This window comes from Polyodon spathula, chromosome 28, assembly GCF_017654505.1.
Source record: "Polyodon spathula isolate WHYD16114869_AA chromosome 28, ASM1765450v1, whole genome shotgun sequence".
In the NCBI taxonomy this organism is placed as follows: domain Eukaryota; kingdom Metazoa; phylum Chordata; class Actinopteri; order Acipenseriformes; family Polyodontidae; genus Polyodon; species Polyodon spathula.
The window spans coordinates 7,239,215-7,260,475 of NC_054561.1; the positions used below are offsets into that span (position 1 = coordinate 7,239,215).

General features: G+C 38.8%; 1 protein-coding gene across 1 annotated transcript; it reads right to left on the reverse strand.

The window, feature by feature from the left end:
- Window positions 1-9,539: 9,539 nt before the first annotated feature.
- LOC121301803 (neurexophilin-1-like) lies at window positions 9,540-18,587 on the reverse strand. Its single transcript, XM_041231412.1, has 2 exons — window positions 18,086-18,587; window positions 9,540-12,459 (listed from the first exon to the last, which is right to left on the reverse strand). Exons 1-2 carry the CDS (start codon window positions 18,155-18,157, stop codon window positions 11,710-11,712), a joined length of 822 nt encoding a protein of 273 aa, XP_041087346.1. The 5' UTR covers window positions 18,158-18,587; the 3' UTR covers window positions 9,540-11,709.
- Window positions 18,588-21,261: the final 2,674 nt, after the last annotated feature.

Here is a 21,261-nt window from a genome sequence, read left to right on the forward strand (position 1 = left end):
GTGTGTGTGTGCTCATATTTACACACTGGGCCATATTTTGAGGCCTGTGTAAGAAATTCAATACAGTATAAAATGACTGGACCGGGAACTGCTTTCTCCTGCCAGGTTTTCAAGGTTTACAAATGTAATGTTTTGAGTCATTCTCTGCTTCAGGGGTGTCAAAAGACCAAATGTCGACTCAAAATAACATGCAAACAGGTCTAATCCTATCCCTCTACATACCAGCATTCTGTATAATTCAGCAGGATGTTTGTGTCCTGACCAAATCCCTATTGAAATGAATGGTGTGATAGTCCTCTACAATCACTATTGAAATGAATGGTGTGATCCCCTCTATAATCCCTATTGAAATGAATGATGTGATACAGTCTTCTACAATTCCTATTGAAATTAATGGTGCAATACCCTTTACATCCCTATTGAAATGAATGGTGAGATCCCCTCTACAATCCCTATTGAAATGAATGGTGCGATAACTTCTACAACCCACAACCTGGCTATTCTGAAATCTGGCATGATTTTTAAGTCTCTTCTGTCTAAAATCAATGTCAATTTGACTGTAATCCGGCACCAGGTCATGTGATTTAAAAACTAGTATAAAAAGCAAAACAAAAATCAGAGCTAGAAGTTGTGTATATACGCACATGTAACTTTTGGAGTAACTATAATAATAATAATAATAATTGATTGATTTAACATCTCATCTGCGGGACAGAGCACAAGGAGGTTAAGTGACTTGTAATCTAGCACACTGTCTAATCCGGTACAATGTTCTGGTCCCAAGTGACTCCAGATGGTGCAGGTTTTACTGTAGTAAGAAAACGATGTTTATCGACAGCCAGGTTTGACAGCAGTTTAACCACATCATGTGTTTGCTGTAGCGAGAGCTCTTCAGCGGATGACAGCGAGCTATTGGCCTGTGGAGGACAAATGGCCACCCCAGCAGGTTTCTACTTGAACTCGCCATGGGCTTGATGAAGCGCGATGAGAAATCGTTTCTGCCGATTTTGTATCGCCCTAAACTGACAGCAAAGCCAAATCTCCCCATGAGGTCGTGTGACAGGAGCTTGGGAGCTGGAGAGCATTTTCTCTTTTCCCCACTTTTGTTTTACTACAACAAAGGAATACATTTTACTCTAACCAATGAAAAGAACTATAAAAATAAAGGTGACTGTGGCTTGGCTTACACACGGTGACCGCCCCACCAAATAATTATAGTTATTTCCCTCACTAAACTTATCTTCACTAAGCTTTCCCTAACTACCTTTGCAGCATTTGTTCTACTACAACACTAACCCAATATGTTCAGTTTTAACCTTCTCACAATTACAAGAGTCTGTCACTCTTTTCAACAAAATGGCCCCCAAATCTACCTGCGCAGGTTATATCCTCCTACCTGATCACTGATTAATTGATACATTTCCTACTGAAAGCATGGACTTTCTAGAATTTACAATTAACCAATTACAAATTAACCTGAACACATTTCTTTTTAACCTGTGACTTGTCAACTTTTATCAGCTCCCTGCAGTCCAGTCTCAAGTTTTCCACCATTAGGGAAGTGTTATAATGACATCACTTTTTAACCTGCATTGGGATAGGTTGTTTTTGTGATGTTTTCGTTTAAAACACCAATCACAAAAATCTCAGCTCTCACAAATGAGAAATTCTAGATATTGCAAGATAAAGAAAATATCAGTTCATATTTCAAAACCTAGGAAATCTTAGAAGAGAAACCAGACAAAAAGAGGTGCATTTTGAGAGAAGCTTTAAAAACAGAAATAGAATTTGGAATGCAGCTGGGCAGAGTTCCATAAGGAAGGGGCAATGCAGCTAAAGCTATGCCCACCTGGAGGAATACACAGGTGAAATGCATTTAAAAAGTCCAGAATTGGATGACCTAAGCTGTCTCATAGGGACGTATGGGCTAAGAAGGTCCATGATGTATCAAGGACCCTGACCATGTAGGGCTTTGCATGTCAGCAGCACAATCTTGAAAGTGACACGAGAACAGACAGGTAGCCAATGCAAATGCACAAGAACAGGAGTCATGTGTTCAGTCTGTCTTGTGCCCGTCAAGATTCTAGCTGCTGTGTTGTGTACCAAATATATTTTAATATGTGAACAATAAATGAAATTAAATGTGAGACCATTTTACACTGTGGATGTATACACAATAAAACTTTTTGGTTTTGTGTGAATTTAAAATGTGTTTTAATTAAGTCGAATTTCACTGATGAGAAGAAAATTCTGTATGAAACAGACGATGCTGTGTTCGGTATGATTCTTTTGTTACATCGCATATCACTGCCTCACATCAGCTGTGACAGAAAGAGATTCATTGCAAAGCAGGAGTTTTTTTTTTTTTTTTTTTGCTCACACTTCCCCGCCCCTCTGTTACCACGAGAAGTCAGGAAGCAATTGGCTATAGTATATTTATACTTAAGCAGCGTGACTAGTTAACACGAGAAGGTTGGTTTGATTATCTGCAATGCCAGCATTCCATTGTCTGAAGCCCGGTAAGGGAAGATCCAAAATAGGTTGTTTTGCATCTAAACGGACGATTATTCAGCTTGGCAACGGGCAGAAATGGAATCTAGACACATTAAAGAACAACATGATACAGGGGGTGCAGGTAGGGTGGCCACTGATGCATCCCCAGAATACAGAACATAGCCTTGCTAAGTAGCGTTACAGAACATAGCCTTGCCAGTCAAACTGCCAGATTTAAAATACCAAGCTCATTGCTGACTGTTATACTGATTGTATATGAATTACATTTCTTTGCCACATTTAATGACAATGCAACTGCCTGCATTCAATTCTGTGTATGATTACCAAACAGAATACAAATTTACAACACAACTCGCCATAGTACCATAGTGGGGATGACTTTGTCTGTGTCCATCCCAAGCCTCCTTCAGAAGTTTTTTGTTCTTGAGGAACTCAGAGTACATATCCTTACATTCCCCTGTTAAATTGATACATAGCTGGCACTCTGCTTCCACGCTGTCTACATCCAGCCTGCAGGAATTTATTTTCTTAAAGTTCCTTAAGTTTCCCTGTGCTTTGTTGAAAATGTTCAGTAACTCCCTTCACTAGTAGTCAGGCAGTCCTTTAACTTAGTAGAAGATACGAGGCTTTCTACAATGCCATCTTCATAGAGCTCATCCATGTCCACTTCGTTTATACTGCCGGCATGAACAACTTCACAAATTTCTTCAAAGCTTACAGGGTTTTCAACAGTTAACGTCGACACTTTGCTGTGAAAGCTGTCTTCAGATAAGTCATACCTGTCATTCAGATACTTCTTTGCTCTTTCATAAAAGATTACAAAGTCCTTTTCACACCTTCCAGCAATATCTGGAGTAAGTTGCTTGAGTTTACCATTCATGATGTATCCAAAGTACTTGTCCCTAATCCTTCTCTCCAGTTTGATGAGCTCATACACTTAAAAAATGCTAAAACACTTAACTTCTAAAGCCTCAATACAGTCTGTGAATAGAGAAAATATATTCCAGCCACCTCACTGGCAGTCCCCTCCTCCTCAAAGCATTTCCAAATTACTTTTGGGCAGTCTTCCTCTCCTAAGCTCTGGAAATAGCTAGTCAGAGGTTTCCAGTGCTTCAGTAATCTATTGATTTGCTGGCAAAAGAGACAGCCACCTGGTAACCACGTGTCTCAATAGATTGCACTCTTCCACCTCAACAAAGTCACAATCACCTTTAACTCTTCTGTTCTGGTAGCAGAAATGCTAAAGTGGGAATAAACATGTAGAATTACATTTTTTGCATTGACATCAAGGTGTCCTGCAGTGTACTTCGTTGAGCTATGAAGGACATGCACCAAGCAGTTAGCTGCTATAATATCCTCTTCGCCACTTTTTAGTTTCTGGTAAACACTGCTATGCTTCCTGTAATTTACACTGGCATTGTCGGCTGCACATGGTGACAGCTTCTCCAAACTGAGGTCCTGGAGTTTTTCAAAATGACTGTGGCAATTGCTTGAGCAGTTTCCTCACTATCACTGTAAAAATCCAAGAGAAAGTGCTGAATCCTCTTTTCAAAACTTTTCAAAAAGTACCTTAAGATTGATGGAAAACACTTTGTTGCCCCCTTGTTTGAAGCATCAAAGAGAAATATAGTTCATTAGCCTTAATATATTCTAAGTGCTTCTGAACTGAATATGGTGCTAAAATGTTCTTGCTCAATGCTTTTGCCTTGGTTTTTCCGCAAGTCAAGTCTTTAGCCACAGACGAGTCAAGATAAATATTTTTTATCATCTTTTACGCTACAGTCAATGCTTCTGTTAAACTGGTGATGCGTAACAGCATGATACACTTTGCAAAGTCCAGCAGCAGTCACATTATCGCCATGAGGCAACACACTATCTTTAAAGAACGCCTGTATAATAGATTCATTATGCAAGTTCAGGTTGTGCTTTTCCACGATTGCAGACATCTACATCCATACCTGCCGTGTCTCCCGATTTTGTCGGGAGACTCCCGATATAGAGGGTGAATCTCCCATCTCCAGATGAGACAAAAAAAAAAAAAAAACCTTAAGTAAATTTTCTCTAACAAGCAATATAATATAATATAATATTAAATAACAATATATAAGCAATAAGAACCACTTGCAATGATTGCAAGCATCATAAAAACATAAGGGAACAGTAACTTTGAAAATGTCATTTGAAGCCACTTACTTGCAAGGTGCCTGTAGTGCTCATGTGTAGAGGTGATGCAGACAGTGGTGCACATGTGTAGAAGTAATGCAGACAGTGGTGCATATGTGTAGAAGTGATGCAGACAGTGGTGCACATGTGTGGAAGTGATGCAGACAGTGGTGCATATGTGTAGAAGTGATGCAGACAGGGGTGCACATGTGCAGAAGTGATGCAGACAGACACAGCAGTGCTTGAATTGGTTTATTTACATCTGATTGTAAGACAGAGAAGAAGCGTTGCCCTCCCTTTATTCAAATACTCCATGGTTCAAATAACTGTGTGTCTCCGAACCTGCCTGTGAGTTTGTTAGTTATTTACTCTGGTGACATTATCTATTAATGTTTTCTGTAAATGTTTCATAAAAGAAATCCACACAAACACATAAAGATTTATTATGTGAGAAAATGTTTTTAAGAAAAATAAGTTGCCAAGAAGTAAAATAATCAATGTTAACATTAGTTTCCAAGAAAACTTCTCTTTCTGAAAACTATAAAAAAAATATATAACTAAGGCTTTGCAATCCATCTTCTTACCTCTTGCTAACATCAGAAGAATTGTCACTGCCTGTGTTTTTTTTGTTTTTTTTGCTCAACATGTCTTGGTTCTGTCGATTATTTAGATATTCAGCACCCCAGTGGTCTAAATAGGTCATGTGACTGAGAGCACAGGAAGATTTACCACACAACACCAAGGGAGTGATATAAGGATGTCCATAATGCTGCCGTAAATCCTGTTTAGACATATGTAAAGAATGGTGTCTGGAGTTCTGTACCTGCTGTCAAATTTGCACTTTGCCATCATTAATCCATTAAAATTATATTGAATTCATTCAAATGAAGAAAAGAGCATGGAATTGGGTGGAATCTAGATACTAAGCAGGTACAAACATTATAATGTGATGTAAAGATTTTGCCTTTTCCTGATATGGCGACACTTGGCTCTTGTTGAGGAGAGGCAAGAACAAGTTCAAAGGAAAAGATCAAGACGGAGATGAGCCCGCGTATTCAACCCCAGGGTCACTTTGCTTGGGATGCTGGAGGATGTGGTGCTAAAGTGTTATCATCTCACTCCGCAGGTCATCCTAGGCCTAGCTGAATTGAGGGATGAGCTAGACCCCAGCGTCAATCTAGGGACCGCTATCCCTGCACATGTGAAAGTGCTGTGTTCTCTGCACTACTTAGCCACTTATTCCTCAGACCACAGTGGAATGTCTGGAGGGATGGCCCAATCCACCTTTTCCAGAGTGCTGGATGTCATGCTGAAAAAGGGCATATATATATATATATATATATATATATATATATATATATATATATATATATATATATATATATATTGCTTTGTATTTTCGAGGTCCACAAATGTCATACAGCGCCCACTGCCGCTAAATAGACCGATGCGCTCATTCAGACCCTCATTATCATAATTATGGATCACTATGTGTGCATGTTGACTAATTTGCAATGCTCTTAAGCTAAATAATTGCTTGTCTGCAATGCAATTAGAATTTTTGCATCCGCCTATACTTACATCACACAAGGACACAGTGAGAGTTTGGCTAACACTAATAACAGGTACACTTCTTGAAGCAGGTATGAAATGAGTCTACGTTTTAATGTGGATTTATTTTCCTGAGAAAATTAAACTAATGGAGCATTTCCTTCTGAAATGTAAAGTAGGGTTGGAAACTTGGCAGTGCAGTTTCGTTTCCCTCAATGATTTTTTTTTTGTCACAGCAGAAGGATACCACTGTTCACTGCTAGGACCAGCTCTATATCAAGAGCTGAATAGATACAGAACTTAACCCACACCACCAGTTCAAACCTGGCACACAGAGGAGGGCAGGAATGGAACAAGGAAGCCCTGAACACAATTTAGGAATCCCCTTTTCTAGTTCTAAATGCAGTGACAGTTTACCATGGGGACATCTTGAAAGGCTGGGAATAAAAACAATCTGATTCTGAGCAATTGCATTACATTCTAGTAGGTGGAATAAATGGTGTGCTTGCAATTACAAGCCTCATCTTCAATTGTTTCGAACACAATTAATTCCTAATACAGCATTAAGCGTCGGCATATCCCTTATGCGACTTCACCACAGCAGATGTGCACTGTTAAACTTTGCATTTACCATTGTTTACCATGGTTTGCCTTTTTTTTTTTTTATGTTTTATCATGCTTTCACCTTGCTTTATTAAATGGCTATGTTTTTACTGTGGGATAGAATCATCAATAAACCTTTATTATTATTATTATTATTATTATTATTATTATTATTATTATTATTATTATTATTATTATTATTATGTCATACATAAAGTTGGTAACCAAGTCTTTTAAATAGCAATTGCTTATGTCTCTAGTTTATTAACAGTTCTTCCTTGTCTTGATTTTCATCTTTTTATTTTCTCTCTGGGGCAATGTGATTCATATTGTTAGATCATCGTGGAAACTGATTCACTTTCTCCCTCTGTTATTGGTTATATGTCCCTCGTTGACCCTACTCACGTATCATTTTGAAGTTTAGAAAGGGTTTTGTTTAAAACACAAGTAGTTTCAAATCCATTGTATTTATTAGTTCACCTTCCCTTGTTGTTTTCTGGTGTTTTCAACTGTTGAGAGAAGTTCTGGGTTCCAATGTTGTGAGTTTGTGACAGAGAAAGAATGAATCATGGTTATAAATCTCCCTCTCGACCTACTAGAGCGCTGTGTAAAGGGAGCTGTGTAAACTGGATGGTCAATTCATTCAAGTGCAATGTTGAAGTCGGCCATCAAGAAAAGGGGAGGAGCCACGGTACACCAAGTCATCGCCCTAGACAGGAAAAGATGTGGCAATCGAGGATTGGAGGAAAAGCGATTGCACACGCTAACTAAGGGAGCTTGGCTGAAGGTACAAAAGGGGATGTGACCGAGCGAACTGCTGCTTTGTTAGACAATATTAATAATACCTTTTTTTGTATAGCACCTTTCATAGTGGACCACCATCACAAAGTGCTTTACAAAGGTAGGCTGTGAACTATGCACTATATGCAGAGTCACTTACAATAGGGCATTGATTTAACATCTCATCTGCAGGATGGAGCACAAGGAGGTGAAGTCACTCAGCAGCTTGGATTTGAAACAGTGATCTTCTGGTTACAAGTGCTGGACTTTAACCACTGGACCACACAGCCTCCTGTGACAATGTGATCTTTTTCATTTATAGAGATGGATATAGGGAAATGAGAACAAAAAGAAAACATTACTCTAAATATAATTGGTTATTATGAAAACAACTGGAACAGTTTAATGAACATATGAATGTAACTATGAAATTTATCAAACTTTTTTTTTTTTTGTTAATAGGGCTCATAGTTTCCCTCGTTCAGCTTGGCACTTGAGTGTAAGTATCAGGTGAGGTCACATTACCTGAACAGGCAGGGTAAACGGCTTCACCTGTGTGCAAGTGAAGAAACAGTGAGAGACCTACCAGAATGTTTTGATGCTTAGAGACAGTAGTGTCATCATTTCCTTTTGTGTGTGCTCCTGCCCCCTTGCCTGTCTGGTGTTTGCAATCATTCTGAGTGGGTTATTTTGTAATTACTCACCTACTGTTTCATTTTTAATTGTAAAGATGCTTTCACCCGAATTCAAGGAGTTTGCCATAGATATATGTTACATAGCCTAGATCAGCCTTATTATGCATAGTTATTATGTACTTAATGTGTAACCCTAACCCTAACCCCACTAACCCTAACTCTAACTTTTTTTCTGATACAATTGCACCTAGTTATATAGTGCAAAAAGATTTACACATTAAGTACATTGTAACTGTGTATAACTGTGTGTAATTATGTGCAAGTGCACATTACGTAGTGATCTCAACATGCACCATAAATCAAATTTACTGCCCCATTTGCTGACAGAGAACGTATTCACTTATATGCACGCTATGTGGCTAATTTACATACCATAGCATGCACACTACATGAGCGATAAGTTAATGTGCACGATAATGTTCAAGACTTACCTGTGACCACCATGATATAAAAAGCCCCAGCAGCCCAGGCATATCTTTTGACCAAAAATGAATGATCCACAGACTCTCCGCAGGGAACAGGCAGAGGCAACGCAAACTAAAACTGCACGCAGAGGAGTTAGAAATTCTAGTGGAGGAGGTTGTTTTAAATTATAATACCTTGTTTGGTCCAGTTTTGTTATTGAACCACTTTATATTTTGTACCAATGTAATGAACTATAAAATAAAATCTAAGAAATTATAACATTCATTCACGTTTATTCACCTTTAATATAACCTATTATTTACAGGTAATTTTCACAGCTCTATGTGAAAACTTTAATGCAAGTAATGCCACTATGATGCCAGTGATTAAAGCCTGGTTTCCAAACAAACTAATTATCACTTACATTAATGTGCACACCACGACGATCGCCCTTTTGTAAATACGATGAGGGATGCCTCATTTAAATATATTATCATGCATTACCATACAAATCACATATTCATTCTGATTACCATAGTGTTGCACAATAAAATCAATGTGTGCTATAATATGCCCACTATTTTGCACGATAATGAATAAAATTGCAATACTAATTGCAATTATGATGCACCATAATGTTGAGTGGCCTTTTGTAACTGAGGACCTTAATGTAAACTGTTACCAGTAAAACTCTGCTATAGAAAAAATTATAAAAATCTAGAGAACAACAGAACTAAAATGAGTAATTTGTAACTCAAGGTCTTGAAATCAATAATAATAATAATAAAAGACAATCTATTTATCTCTCTTTTTTTTTGCTTTGCCTGCCTGGTGACCTGGTGTATTTTGATTATGAGGATTGTGAGTAGCTTGGTTGAATTTTTGGGATGTACGTTTAGAAATATACAATCATTCTGGGGTCTCTAGTCTCCATCCCTGAATGTTACTAACAGTGCTTAACTAAAGTGACAGTGAAAGTGAATCCAAGTCAAATTCTTGTGTGTAGGTCAAAGAATAGAAACCTTGTGAACCTTTAAGAAAAGCCTAAAGAATAACGGAGAGGTAAGCGAATGAAGGACTGCCATTGGACGTTATTACACAATATGGGGAAGTTAGATGCTTTTTTAATGACTTGATCTCATAGGTTTTAGTGTAGTCACTAAATATGCATTTGAAGTAATGCAAATACAGATTAAATTATTGTTTTATATATAATGTTTAATCATTCTGTACTACCAACACACAATCATTTACTAAACACGCATGTGTATTGTGTACAGCTAGATTTTTCACACTAGGGGGACTTTCATACTGTATACCAAATGGAAAAGAGACTTAGCTGTTACAGGGGTCAAGTCAAGTAGTCACATGTCCTCTATGAGGTGTACTGAAAACAATAATACCCCCTGCTTCCAGCCACCAAAAGGAAATTGGGTTTGGGTATGGCATATGCACCTTCATTGTAAGAACCAGGCTGAGATGGTTATTTGAACCCCAAATGACTGAAGAAATCTTGGGCCACTGTCTCTATCAAGAGTCTTTGTGGACCAAGAACCAGGAACCCCCTTTAGTGAGAACTTCAGCAAGTAGCAGGTGGGAAACCTGAAGTTCTAGCAACACAAGGTTTTGGCAATACATGATGTTCCTCCATACACCTTGTATTTCCATGATCAACGCTCTTGGAGAAAATCACAATAATCCAAGCATTTGAAGCCACTCCAAGTCCCTCTGTACCCACACTTCACTTGTGAATATTAGTCTCTTAATACTGTTAGTGTGAATCAAAGGATCCTTAAAAGTGGGTTTAAGGTGTGAACTACAGATTACTGCTGAGGGACAGACTGGTCTTTTGCTATATTTGAAGACCAGAATAGTTGTCATTTAAGATGGCCCTAAGTTTTAGGATGCTTTTCACTTCAACAGTAAACTGCTCTGGAAATGTAGTCACACTGTTTTAAAGAGAGTTCAGATTTGTAATTGGACTCTTTTGACGCTCACGCTTTGCTTACACTTTATAAATATCAGTCCTGATAGTTCAATGAGAAGAGTTAGGCCTAAAAGACAGTCTAGCCCTTCCAGCTGAGGACTGAGCTAGCACAGTTGTGTGGGTGTTGGGCTTGGATGCAGGCTAGCAAAGTAGTTTAGACTGAGGAAACTGCATCCACAAGAACGCTCAACTAAGATCTTGTGATTCTAGTGGTCATGTTCACAGCTGGTCTAACCTCTACGATCCAAACCTCTATGATCCATCATCTCAGCCATCTGTAGTTTTTTCCATAGACTTCAGCTCTGGTACCAGTAAACAATGAATACAAGTTTCTAGCTGTGCTAACCTTCACTGCTTCACACATAATGAAACATACTGAAAAAAACATCCACTTAGAGGGATACATACTGTACAGTATTAACATTTTAATAGATATACAGTACAGAGCTAGTAGCATATAGTAAGTCTTGTGAAATTCAGAACCGAAAAGGTACCAGGCTGCTTGAAGCAATTGTGTGAACAATTAGACATCAATCACAGCAGTAAACCATTTTGATTTGTATTTGATTGTCCCTAAAGATCATATTTGCACAAAAGCATAATGTATGCAGATATGATGTTTAGGGGACATGCATACATGCTCCTCGGCTCTAAACACTAGTTCACATTATCTCCCGCACAGTCCCTCAGCTCCAATCCCTGAACCACTCTGTTTTTTTTTTTAAATTAGCCATGCTAACTTCAAATACAACCACTAGACCACCCCCCACCCCCCACCAGCTCTCTAGATTTCTCAGTCCTGTTATACCACATACCTTGCACATATATATATATATATATATATATATATATATATATATATATATATATATATATATATATATATATATATATATATATATATATATATACAACACATAGTCCTTCCAGTAGTATTTTTTCCACCAGTCCTCAATTCAAGAGGATCCTCTGCATGTTATCACAAAGGATGCTCCTCCAGTCCCGGTGCCTCTATCCAGAGGGTAGGTAAGGCATCTCGTTGTGGTAGTTGTAGTCCGGGCACACTTTCTGGACCAGACGGTAGTCAGTGCTGTAGAAGGAGATGTAGATACAGATGACCTTGAAGGGCTTGGAGCAGACCCAGGAGACGTGGCTCTGGGTCTGCTCCTGGAAGCAGGTCTTGGAGGGGTCGTAGTTGCACAGCGAGGTCTTCTTGTTGCGGTCCACCTTCTCGTACTCCACCCGGCAGTTGAAGATCTTGGAGTCCTTGGGATAGACCACACTCTGCCGCTCCAGATCAAACTCCACGGCCTTGACTGGGGGAACCAGGCTGACGGAGATGTTTCCCTGGCCAGTGGAGTTGTGCCGGAAGTAAACGCTGAAGGTGCCGTTCCCGTGGTCCACAATCTTGCCCGTGATCAGAAGATTGAGGCGCACCGTTTTGATGTTAGAGTAGAAGTCCCCCCAGCCGAACATCTTCTTGAACTTGCCTGTCTTGACGATGGGCCGTCGTTTGACCCTTGAGACGGAATCGGGTTGAAGGTCACTCCCCATCATCTCCCAGAATTCCTGCTTGGAGAAGGGGATGGGAGAGCGATAGGGAAGTTCCATGGAAGTGACGTTAGCTGCTCGGCTTCTAGTCTGTAACATCCAGCGTCCCAGAGGTGACACCCCCTGTCCCTCCAGAATTCCCAAAGACTTGGGAGGGTTTCTCTCAATGCTTTTGGTGCTTTGGGAGTTGTCTTGTTGTCCTAGAGCCAACTGTAAGGAAGAGAAAAGACAGAACAATCTTATGCTCATAGCATTAAGAAATGGGATAAGCCTGGTTCTCTGTACCTTCTCAAGTGCATTACTGTCTTTTCTTGTGTGAACATATGTATATAGTATAGAGAATATACTGACAAAATGGCCTAACCATGAATGAACCAGATTTATGAATAATCGCACTGTGAAATATCGGAACCCTGCATTCTGAAGTATTCTTCAAATATTCTGTAGCACTGCTCACAATAGTTTTAGGGGGGTCTGCTGGGAGGTGGTGTCAGTCGCATCAACATATTCAGGTGCCTACAGACCTGCAGTACTCAAGAACGTCTGCACCTGCCAGGAACACCCTGCCAGGTCATTACTACCTGCTCTAGGGGTTTATTAATTAAAAGCTGTATTCAGCTGCAAGCCCTTGTAGGATCAAGTCTCATTTCACTGGAAAGTGTTTGGACCATAAATCCCAAACATAAATATTAAACCACAGAATAGAATATGTCACATCCCAAAACCACTGAAAGACATGATGAGTCCAAAACAAGGAACTGAAATAGTCAAACAGATAGAAATGTTGATCCGAGGTGATCTTACGTGGGCTTAACCGTGAATTTAACTTAAAGAGACACAACAGGAACCTGGTATTGATTGCAACTCAATTAAACATGTATTTGAAAATGGATTGGAGATTTCCTGTAACCTGATTGGCCAATATGAGGTCCCTAATCCCTGGTAAAGCACCTTGAATATTATTGTTCAAACTATGTTTAATCTCTGCCTTCGGCTCAGGCGTTTAACTGCATGACGCGGGCTTTGCCAGATGGTAAAACAGTCTTCTTCAGGTTCTGTTGCTTAATTAATGGATTAATCACCCTGGTGCCCTATTTGGAGCCCCGCATAGCTAGCTCCCCAAAAGCACCTGCTTTCCTTGCATGTGGACAGACTAAAGCTCTTATGTATGAATTTGTTTTGTGATGAGAAATGGCAGACTGATGACAAACAGTGTATGTCTTCATGCATTTTATTAATAATCTGTTTAGATGTTGTCGTTGGCATTCTGAGTGCGAGATCTACACTCTCAGTGAAATTAATAAGTGTAGTTGCTGCCAAAAGATTCCAGTGGGGATGTGACTTACAATTGCTTTTGAAAAACAATGTTCTCAATGCTTTCATTAGTGTTGATTATTACCTGTCCAATATTAGTTCATTGTTGCTGACTGCACCTCCAGTAACTTATGTAATATTAAAAATCATTAGAAGGGGTAGATATTGCAGCTGCCCATCCCTAGTAGTCATTTCTAAAAAAAAATATTCTGCTTTTATTTCAGAAGCAGTCCCTGTGGTGAAGTACGTTGAACAAGCCTGGTAATTAATGATGTAAGCAGAAACAGCAATATAAATAATTATACAAAGCACACATAAAGCAAATTTAACAGTTAAGAAATTAAATATTCAGAAAATGTAGGCGGCATCCCTTTAAGGTGTTCATGTTTACCTTTGATGTGAATTGGACTAATAAAAACAGGGCAGGCAATTCCTGCTGCGATGCAGCGCAAATACATTTTTCATATTAGGTTTTTGCCTTTTTTTTTTACCTCAGGCGGCAGCTTCTGACTCAACCACTGTTACAGTGTTTCAAGCAGGATAATGAGCACTGTACGATCAGTGACTTAACGGATGTCTTTTCTTTACCAAAGGCCATTGATGGCATCAGGCCCTGCTTGACAGTCTGCTCAAAGTACCCAGCTGTTCAGATCAGAGGTGGAAGGAGTGTGTCGACTGCATGCTCCAGTTTATTCTCTGTAGGATTGTACAATCAGGGCTGGAACTGTCTGTCTTTTACAAGATAGTGATTGATTTAGCAGCTCCAAAAGACCGGGTCACTGAACAAAACCGTTGCAGTGCTGTGACTGTGAGGGAATCCTGAACAGAGCAGCATGCCAGCCTGCTGCAGAGCACGGCCAGGATTTTCAGTTTTTTTTTTTGGCGCTTTTACTGAAGAGGAATGTGATGGTGCAGTATAGTCAGAAACGCAGTTAAACACAGTAAACATGAAAAATTGACTCTGGTCAACTTCTATAATAGGCTCTGAAAGATTGACTTTCAATGGCTAAATTCTAGAGACATTTTGGAGCCTGTTGCAATGGGCAATGGGTCTGTGGTAATTTGCATTAAGGATATGGTTTTTGTTTTTGTTTTTTTTGGTCACGTGCTGCACTGTGTAGAGGGGGGGGCAGGTCTGGGTCAGGAATATATATAACAGCAAGCAGCTTTAAATGTATTTCTTTAATTTTGTGATATAATTGTCCCAATCACTCTAAGGGATCCTCATTTCAATTACTCAAATACTGTGTTTTATGTAAAGATGCTTTCATTAGGTCTTGTGAACTGCTCTTCAGTTCTAGTTGTCTGCTGCATGCTGGCATATGCCACAGTGTCCTAACAGAAGCATCAGCCAGCGTCCTCAAGTGATTTTACCCTTATCTCTTGCTTTGCGGTCAATACACTGCCACTATCTAGTGTACGTAATACATGTTAATGGCAGAGCAAAAGACGAAACACCTTTCACAGACAAAGACTTAACCAGTTGTAATAAGAACCATTCTGAATGGTTGCTAACCTAATAACAAGTTAAAGAAAGGCAGACCAACAAAGCAATACCAAGCCACCAGTCTCCAATATTTAAAAATGAACAAAAGCATGTCATAGTTGCCATCCTCAGCCCCGTGGCACACTGTGTGTATATACCCCGCCCCCCTTCCCCTCCACGGTGTTGTCCCTTCAAGCACACACTATGTGCTCCCACCCAAATACACTTCTTCTCTTCAATCACCGTTTGCCATATTATTTAATAACTTGTCAGTCACTTACAGATATAAACAGCATGCTTTCCTTTGTTTCAGGCATCACGCTGTGCTATTAAATCTCCTTAAAATTATCTGTCAATTTTATTTATTTCTCAATTGACTATAATAGTAATTTTATGGGGAAAGAATAAAAGATCCACCCTTAGTATTACCTTATTTCTCATTACTTTTCCTGCACATTTTAAGGGGTCACTTTCACCTCCTCACTGCTGGTTAAGGGGATTATTAAGTGGTTGAACTCCTGACTTCCATGCCTTACTTGTGGTTGAGTGGGTACCTCTCAGCCCCTTCCCCTCACTCCCCCTCAAGGTCTCTTCTTCCTCCCTGAACCCTCTCTCCATTCAGTTTTACATTCATTTCAAACAAGTGGAATACAATGATTGTTGTACTATATACAAATGACACATTTCTGTCGCAAAAGTTAATAAACCCCTACCGCGCTGCACCAGGCCTCGAAGTTAACCAGTGTTGTTGCTCGCAGTTGCCTTTGGCGGGTGTTCCTACCAGAATTAATTTTTACTGGCAGTAAGTGCGCTGATTCTGCTGTTGCCAGTAACTGCACAAAATAAATCCTTAATATAACCACCTGTTTCCCTTTCTCTAATCTTAAAGCAATTCAAATGTAAATATGAATCTTCAATAATGTTACTGGCAGTTTAATTTACTGGTAATGAGAAACCCCACAGTCAGTATAGCTGTTCTGGTTTCATTTCGTTTCTATAAAGCTGCCGTTTCCTCAGTCGGATTTGTCAATAAAGGATAAAGTAAACTTTTTAAAAGTATTGAAGCAATCTAGGTTAATGCAGGCAGATGCCTCACACAGGGCGAGGCAATCCACACACAGGCAGAGGGCGGGCGTGAACCCGGGACCTCTTGCACTAAAGCATAGCAACGATACCGCTGTACAAAAGAGCCAGCTCCTTTGCAAGGAGCATATAACGGGCTTATGTCTTTGTATGTGATTACGTCACCTACCAGCCTGGCTGCTGCCTTCCCCCATGCACACACTCCCCTGCCAGCCTCAAGTCTGCCCCGGACTTGCTATCCAGGTTACAGTCCGATGAGTGCATGCTGGGGTACCTGCATCCCACTACAAACACCAGTGTAGCGATCTAGGTTAACGCAGGCCGCATGGCACTCCAGCATGGCACCAATACCGCTGTACAAAAGAGCTGGCTCCCTTGCAAGGAGCGTATATCAGGCTTATGTCTTTGTATGTGATTACGTCACCTACCAGCCCTGCTGCTGCCTTCTCCAGTGCACGCTACAGTATGGTTTGCAAACCTCAGTCTGATCTGTACATGATCGTACATGATCGATTTAATCAGTAACATCAGCCCAATGCTATTCTGCGTCTCTGTGTGATTTGGGGAATTATGCAAACATAGGGAAACGACACATGCTCATATTGCTTCTCAGAAACTTAAATTACCCGTTCAGGAGTGCTTGGTTAACTGGGTTTCAATTGCGCGGTGTTCGATTGATATTTTTTAATTAACATATTTACAGTACACATGAAAAGACAAATACATAAACAATCACCGTACCGTATTCAACAGACAAAAGCAGATAACAATACAATGCAATCCAATTCAAACCTACTTTTGATATTTCAAAACGCTTCTGTGGCACGAGGGTTAGTTTTCTAGTACTGTAGATATCGCTATGCTTGTGATATTGAGCGGATACCCTGCCTCTAGAGTATTTATATTATCTGTTTTAATTTAAAATATATTTTTTTGTGACTAAAACGGTAACTCTTTCGCTTACAATGACTATATGTAGGATAACTGGCTTCCAACAACAAACAAAATAATAATAATAATAATAATAATAATAATAATAATAATAATAATAATAATAATAATAATAATAAAACACCCACACGATTCTAGCATTTTAGCTTCAAACCCGATCTTTCCTTGTGTGGCATTTTTGCTTATGTGTCAGGAGAAGCAAGATTTACAAGATTAAAGTGTCTGTTTTGCTGTGGGAGTCAAATATGAATCTGCTGGGATCCGAACACATTAGCACAGGACAGGTTTATTACTAACAGCCATTGTATGTATCTCTCTTTTTAAAATGATTGTTATTGCTGTATTTAATATTGGTTGGATGATGCATTTGAAATGGTCTGGCAGATCTTGCAGAGGCTGCCATATTTTAACTATAGGAGTAAGGCACGTAGTTTAAAAGGTCAGAACATACATAGTTTATTGCTACATTAAAATGATATATTTTTTAAAACCATAATTTAATTATTTAACACGTTACTATAAACAAAATACTTCGCCTATGTATTTCAGTTTAAACTAGCAGACATCTTTCAAATTAATACACCGTTACCAATAAATTTGACTACAATTTCTAATACAACACATTTGTAACAGGATCTACCCAAAACTTGATATTATTATTATTATTATTATTATTATTATTATTATTATTATTATATTATTATTATTATTATTATTATTATTTAATTTCTGTAAACGAAATCTAAACTGATTTGGCATACTGATTTCAAAATAACTTTTTTTGTTTTGTTTGTAGATAATCAATCAGCTCTGTTTTTATGCTGGATAGAAGTATACTCCATGTTCAGACAAGAAAAAAATATATACAATGGGCAAGGTTACTGAGTTCCTAGCTGACATTGCCAAATAACTGTCATGCCAAATCAGTCCGGGCAACGGCAGGGTGAACCAGTCAATAGGTATCAAAATAAACTCGCTGAACTCGTAGACCCCGTCTCTTACCGGGCAAGCTGTCAACAGCACCAGCAGCAGCAGCAGCAGCAGCACGGTGCACCAGCGACTCGACCCCATCATCACAAGTTGCGGCTCTCAGCTCCCGGCGTCGTAGCGAGTATTCATTTAGGGCGATCCAATCCCACCTATCAGGTCCTGTAATTCCAAACTATACAGCCCAGTCCCATATCCTAATACCCGGAGCGGCAGCGCTGTCTAAAAAAACAGGCGGATCCAAATTTGCTCATCCGTGGAATTATTGTAAAATATTACAATTGTTGAACTCAATATTTCTTCCTCCAAGATCCGTGTGAATAAATATATAACATCCCCGAACAACGGCGAGTTTTAAGACTTTCACTTTTGCAGGACTTTATTTCCAAGCAGAATGAGTTTGGAGCGATTCCACTTGATCCCATAAAGTGAACATCGAAATATGCGTGGAGTGGCTAGCTAAGACGGAGTCTCAATCAGCGCGGATGGAGAGATGGTTCTCTCTCCTTCTCATCATCTCAACACCCTCCTCTCTCTCTTTCCTCCCTCCCTCTCCCTCTCCCACTCCCTCTCCCTCACCCCTCTCTCGCTCCCTATATCGGTGAATGATCTACCTCACCACTCATCTCTGCCCCCTCTACCCCTCTAAACCTGTTATAATACGCGGCTTCACCCGCTGCGGTGTTCAGGTGACAGATACATGACCCAACTTTTTAAAACTCAACACGTGTTTTTTTTTTGTTTTTTTTTTATTTATTTTTTTTCAAATCAAAACAACAGAGTGGCTGCTGAAGAGTTGGTGCCATGTGTAAGCTTGGTTTATATTTCTGGGGTATTTGTATCCTAATAACATTTTCTAAACATAAAACTAACATTTTAAGCACAGGTTAAAAAAAAAAAAAAAAAAAAAGTAGCAAGGTATATATTAGTTAATGTAATTATTAACAGTTGCATTTAAAGGAACTGTACTACAGCATCGTACGTATGAACAGTGTCCAGTTCTGAATGGAATAACGGAGCAGAAGGGGTTACAATCTGCAACGTTTAATTGCCATTGACTGCCCCTGTGTGGACATACAAATCACAGGACGCTTGATTTTGGCATCGGAATATCCTCCCTGTGAAAATGTGTTTCACTTTATTGGCTGTAGCAATCGTGTTCCATAGACATTTTTGACTCATCATTTATTTAAAGAACTCTTTTTCAAAGTTCTTTTTTTTATGAATAAAATAAAGCTTGAGACCCGTTTTGATCCAAACTAGCTAGTACTTATAGGTTTAACTGAACTTAAATATTGATATATCTTATAATATAATAAATATATATATATATATATATAATATATATATAGATATATATATATAAAGAAACACTAAAGTGTGTTATCCCCAAGTTCAAAACTGACACTAGTAACCAGCCACTGCGAAAACCAATTTAAATCAACTTCATCTTAATCTTACAAACCGCGGAGTCGATGTATAGGGATTGTACTGCTTGTAAATTACCCTGCAGTAATTCGGTTCTCTCTAGTACATTGACCTGGACAAGGTGATTCTCTGCTTGTTAAGGGTGTCACAGATTACTAAGAGAAAACAAACTACTGGGGATAATTAATACTGGAGATAATTAATCCTGGGGATAATTAATCCTGGAGATAATTAATCCTGGGGATAATTAATACTGGGGATAATTAATACTGGAGAGAATTAATACTAGGGATAATTAATCCTGGAGATAATTAATACTGGAGATAATTAATACTGGGGATAATTAATACTGGAGATAATTAATACTGGGGATAATTCATACTGGGGATAATTAATCCTGGAGATAATTAATACTGGGGATAATTAATACTGGAGATAATTAATCCTGGGGATAATTAATCCTGGGGATAATTAATACTGGGGATAATAAATCCTGGAGATAATTAATCATGGGGATAATTAATCCTGGAGATAATTAATACTGGGGATAAATAATACTGGGGATAATTAATACTGGGGATAATTAATACTGGTACTGGTGCTCCTAATACAGTATATTTTCCTCTTTATAGAAACGTTCAATACAGCTGATTTAATAATAATTTACCAGGTATTGCATTCACCACTTTAAAATAGCCCCTAGGCATAACCATTTTATTAGTTTTGCTCATTAGTTTGATGCATGTCCACAACTCACCCTCTCATTTAACAAATCAACAGTGAATGTTATTCCTCTGTCCATCCAGGATCTCATCTACAAGGATTTATTCTTGGATAATAATCGTGGATTATTCCACTTGATACTGCTATGTAGACAGAAATGAATGTTGAAAGCAATCTTCTATGCATTTACAGCTTGTTTATGAAGATTTGACAGGCAATGTATTTAACTGTAATTGCAGAACAGTAGAAAACGAAGACTACCACAGTGTTTAAATATTAGATTGGAGATCCAAACCCCTTGTTTAATACTCTTTTTAAAATCCAATTAACTTGAACGACAGTATTGCTTGTCTGAAAATCCAGTCCATTTAAACTGCATTCAGAATAGCTTCTAGCTGCATTACTTTGTTTTCTATATGTTTGTTTTATTTCCACATGAATTTAAACAAGAAAGAGTCAATTGGGTGACTTGTTTTCCATTCAGTAAATAGAGGCAGTGCAGAGTCAGCTAACCTAGTGATACCTACTGGAGTGGGACCCTCGCATGAACAGTTACATCTCTTTGTGACCAACACAAAAGATAGCTTTTCCCTTTTTATATCTTTGTGTTGTCATTATTAGCAAATTCTTTCTGAGGATGATTTATAAATATCCGATAAATTATGCACTGGTAAAATCTAATTTTAGTTAATAGTAAGTCCAGAGGCTTTGATACCTGTACCTTATTTCTTAAGTAAAGTGTTGTGTCATCTGCCGTCTGGCTGATAGCTAGCAAGTATTCTCCAATTCTAATACCCTCAATGTCTGTACAGTGTGTTATATACAGTATAACAGTATTCATTTTGCAGCCAGAAGAAATAAGAACGAGGTGTTGATCAGCCTTGTCGAACGCCTCTGTGTATATCAAACCTACATGTAGGAGAAATCCCACCTGGCAGAGAGGCATGACTATTAATTCTATTATATAAAAGGTATACATTTCTCTTCAAAGCCAAAGTGAACCAGCACCTTTAGAATAAACAGGCGCTTGACATTATGGA